The sequence below is a fragment of the Olea europaea genome, chromosome 23 (genome assembly GCF_002742605.1).
Source record: "Olea europaea var. sylvestris chromosome 23, O_europaea_v1, whole genome shotgun sequence".
Lineage (NCBI taxonomy): Eukaryota > Viridiplantae > Streptophyta > Magnoliopsida > Lamiales > Oleaceae > Olea > Olea europaea.
Genome location: NC_036259.1, coordinates 3,104,996 through 3,109,011, shown reverse-complemented (window position 1 = coordinate 3,109,011; position 4,016 = coordinate 3,104,996). Strand labels below are relative to the sequence as shown.

General features: G+C 34.7%; 1 protein-coding gene across 1 annotated transcript; it reads right to left on the bottom strand.

The window, feature by feature from the left end:
* Nucleotides 1-5: 5 nt before the first annotated feature.
* On the bottom strand, nucleotides 6-2,193 carry LOC111371921 (the record flags this gene model as incomplete). The annotated part of the gene is made up of 5 exons (XM_022994072.1): nucleotides 1,947-2,193; nucleotides 1,686-1,775; nucleotides 1,369-1,455; nucleotides 1,115-1,201; nucleotides 6-1,018 (listed from the first exon to the last, which is right to left on the bottom strand). Coding segments are annotated over exons 1-5 (1,416 nt in total), but the record flags the coding sequence as incomplete, so codon positions are not given.
* Between the last annotated feature and the right edge of the window lie 1,823 nt (nucleotides 2,194-4,016).

Here is a 4,016-nt window from a genome sequence, read left to right as displayed (position 1 = left end):
TGTTTACTCAAAGAACTCTCTTTGACCTTAATCTTGTATTCCAAGTACTTTAAGTTCATACCATCAGATGGTTCTCCAAAATCTGTTCTAGCAAATCCATCAATGCCCCCTAATGGAATTATTTGGATTAAAACAGCGTTATCCGGGAGAAAAACCATGTTTGTTAATCCAGCTCCATGAATTCCCACTAGTACATCACAAGAATTCACAATTTGTGCAAATCTTGAAAGGTTTGTCGAATGATTAGCCTCATCTACAATAACTTCGAATCCCATTTTGCGAGCCAGTCCAGTTATTTCAGCCTCATTAGTTACAAAACGAGTCCTTTTCCTTGATACAATCATCAAACGAGGCCTTTTTTCCTCCCCCTTCTTCAACTCGATTGCCTTTGCTCTCTCAAGTGAATAAATTTGTCGAAGGAACTGTCTGAAGTTGTGCATCGACAATTCATTGTTTTGAGATTTTGATGGATTGATTATAAGCTCTTTGTGAGATTTAAGGCCAACGATGACTTTTGTATAGCAATGGACTTCTTTTTCTTTGTCTATGTCGATGATCTCATGTCGGGATAGTTTGTTAAGAAATCCTCGGAATTTTGATACCCACCACGGTTTTGTATCAGTCGTAAGAAATTGTACGTCCCTTTTGAACCTCAACGATGTCGAATATATTGGAATAACCAAATCTGAGAAATCATGGAAATGGTTACCTGTATATCCTCCAACTGAGAAAAGGATGGCTGGAAAACTATGATTTTTAGTACACATCGGAATGTCATCCTTATTATTTGCTAATGTTACTGTCCAGTTCTTAACAAACTTCATTGCCCCTAAATTCGCCTTTCTCGCGTAAGGTTGAACACGCCAAGAATTGTTTCCAGCTGAGACGTTTATACCAGACGTGACAAAAAACACGGTGGAAGAATTCGCTTGAATCCTTACGTCCCCTTCGATATCACAATAGTCGGCCATTGGTTCTAAAATGCTGCATATTGGCTCAATTTTCGTCTTTTCAATTGCTGCAAATGAGAAACTGAGTTCAGAATTCAAAGTGAGAAACTGATGGCTTTTCAGCAAATTCTCTTATCAGTGCTTGAAAGTACTAGCACGAGTACCTGTTGGGTGGAAGCTTTCAATCGTGTCGTTAACTATAAGCTTATCCGGAACGGTCTTGATGATAGACAAATTCGCAGCATTTTCAACTGTAATAGAAGGGAAAAAAAATTCAAATTGAGTTCTCTTTATCCAAAGGACTTTTATGAGCATTAGACCATACTCAACTGTACAATAGATAGGATTTTCTTCCTTATTATTATCTAGTACTGATGATAAAAAAAAAAAAAGTATCACGTCTTCAGTAAAATTTTACTTGTTGGTCGAGAGCTTTCGCTCGTGTTGTTAACTATAACAATATCTCGAGCAGCATTTCTTGTAATCCCTAATGCAGCATTGTCATCTGTAAAGAAAAGGGAATAATTTGAAACCAAAATCCTGCATCAGAAGGCCTTTCTGCTTAAATACATCAGTTTCGAGTAGCAAGATTGACGGCAGTGATTGAGCCTCGTATGCCGCTTGTAGCATTTCATGCACGATAGACGAAACACGAAGCTCTATCATAAACTTCTGTCAGTCGTGCCACTCGACGAATGACACTAGGAAATATCAAATTTTTAGCAAGCATTATACCTGTTGGCAGCAAAATCTCACTTGTATTATTAAATTCAAGCATGTCCTGAATGTCATCAATTGACAACTGCAAATTCACAGCATCACCAACTGCAACAAAGAGCCAAATTCTCAAATGATTAAACGAAATGACTAATGTGTTCGAGTTGTACACGCACTCAACAGTACAAAGAACCAAAAGAAAAGTTAAAAAACTTATTCATTATACTGTCTAGTTAGTGTCCAGCATTGCACGCTGAGAACTAGCCAAGAAAGACTTACTGATTGATAAGGGATGTAAATGAGGCTTGAAAGTTGAGCAAATGCTCAATGCAACAATCAAGCTTATGAAGAATGCACAAAACCCAAATCGTTTGCGCTCATATTTGCTAAAGCTTTTTGAAAATATGGGATCATACATCTTTACTTACAAGTTAAGCAGAAGTTGCACACTTTGATGAAAAAAATGCACCTACAAGTGCCACTATTTTGCTTAAAATGCACTGAGTCAAGATGAAGAAAACTATTAATCGAAGCTAACTAAATATGATTTTGTCATTCATGTGTTCGCTTTAATTTATTTAATATTGTTGGTAATAATTAATTATTAATTTGCTGATGACAGTTGACAATCATTACCCTAAATTATATTGTTTAGGTAGTAGTGGTTGTTAATTGACAGTATAGTCTTGAAAGGATTGCCTGAACTGAAGTTAATACAGAATTGATACTTGAAATAATCAGCAATAGAATTCTCTGGCGTAAGTCAAGACATGTTTGGTAAGCTATAGTTGACTCGATAGTATGATGAACTGTGACATATGATCTACCATACTGAACGAGCCCGACAAGGTTCGTGTCCATGACACGAAATAAGATAGTGTGATGGAAGATTATCTTTTTCCGTAAAGTGTAATGGTTTTTCACTAGTGGCTAGAGAAAACCACGTCTTGAGATAGTTACTATAAGTCGATTGAAAGGTCGTTTGTCTCTACATCTTTTTTGGGGACTTGTTTACCTCCATGATTAATAAAAGGTTAAGTTTACGCGCTAAACATCAACCGACTAGAAACTTTGATGACTTAAAAAATTCAGTTAGGTAGTGATATAAATTGAAGAATAATCATTTCTTAGTATCAAACATATACAAATTTATATATTTTCTTGAGATAACGGAAACCCAGAAAAAAAATAAAAAAGGTGGAAAAAAGATGTATTTATATATATTGCTTCTTTACCTGCTCTAATTTAAGAATTGGGATGGGCCAATGTGAGGCACGAGAATGAGACGCGTAAACAAATCTGTCCCTGATGGTAGAAACTTTTGCATTTGATAATACTTTTGATACCTGCTTCCAGTTGACGCAGGAATGCTGCACGTACTTGGGTTAGGGTTTATGTGTAAAGATGAATCGAGCCTTCTTAATTTATTAATTTCTTTTTTTTTTCCGTAATAATATAATTAAGGAACAGTAAAGTTTCGTCCACCGGATTGTCACTAGTGATGGAACAATTTTTAATTTATATTTCCAAAATGATATATTTTTTTTTATATTTAATAAGAAATTTATTATAAATTAAGACCACGAGATTCCATCATTTTTCTCCCATCCCAACAGTATGAGAGCTAAACTTTTATTACAATTGCATAATTCATCCTTAGCCCTTGTTTTGTATAACTAAAAATCATAATTTTAGTAAATTTTAATAATGTTGATAAAATGTACGATAAAAATTTATTTTTGTCTAACTTAATTTTTATCAACTTTTTAAGTCAAGCAAACCATATGAAACCACACCGCCATTCCTCTTTCAAGATAGGTTGGCATCCGTCATTGCAGGATAATTGTGTCAAAGACCGGCTTCCTAACTTGGTCATCACATGTTATTTTCTCGATTCGATCCTTGCTCCATGTAGAACTCTCTATGTATTCCTCTATCTGTAGAGTACATTGAATGTACAAAAATGGCTATAACAGAGTGTCTTATTCGTATTAACAGCTACTCCAAGAAGAATGTTTTTATACAGTGCTAACGATTTAATAATTATTTTTGTAGCTACAAAATGTTTCAGTTTATGCTCCTACCTATTATCTAGATTTACCAAGAAAGGTGTACGGTCTAATGAGGCTACTATAAAATATTTAGGGAAGACTACATAACTACAACATTGTAAAAAAAAAACATTTCATAAATAACAAACTTATTGAAATGTTTCAAAAATCATGTAGTAAATATATTTATTAAATATTAAACTATAATATAATATACATTAATTATTTCCACTCCATGCCACCTCACTCACCCAATCCTATCACCCACTACACCACCTTCCCTCCACCTCTCCACTGG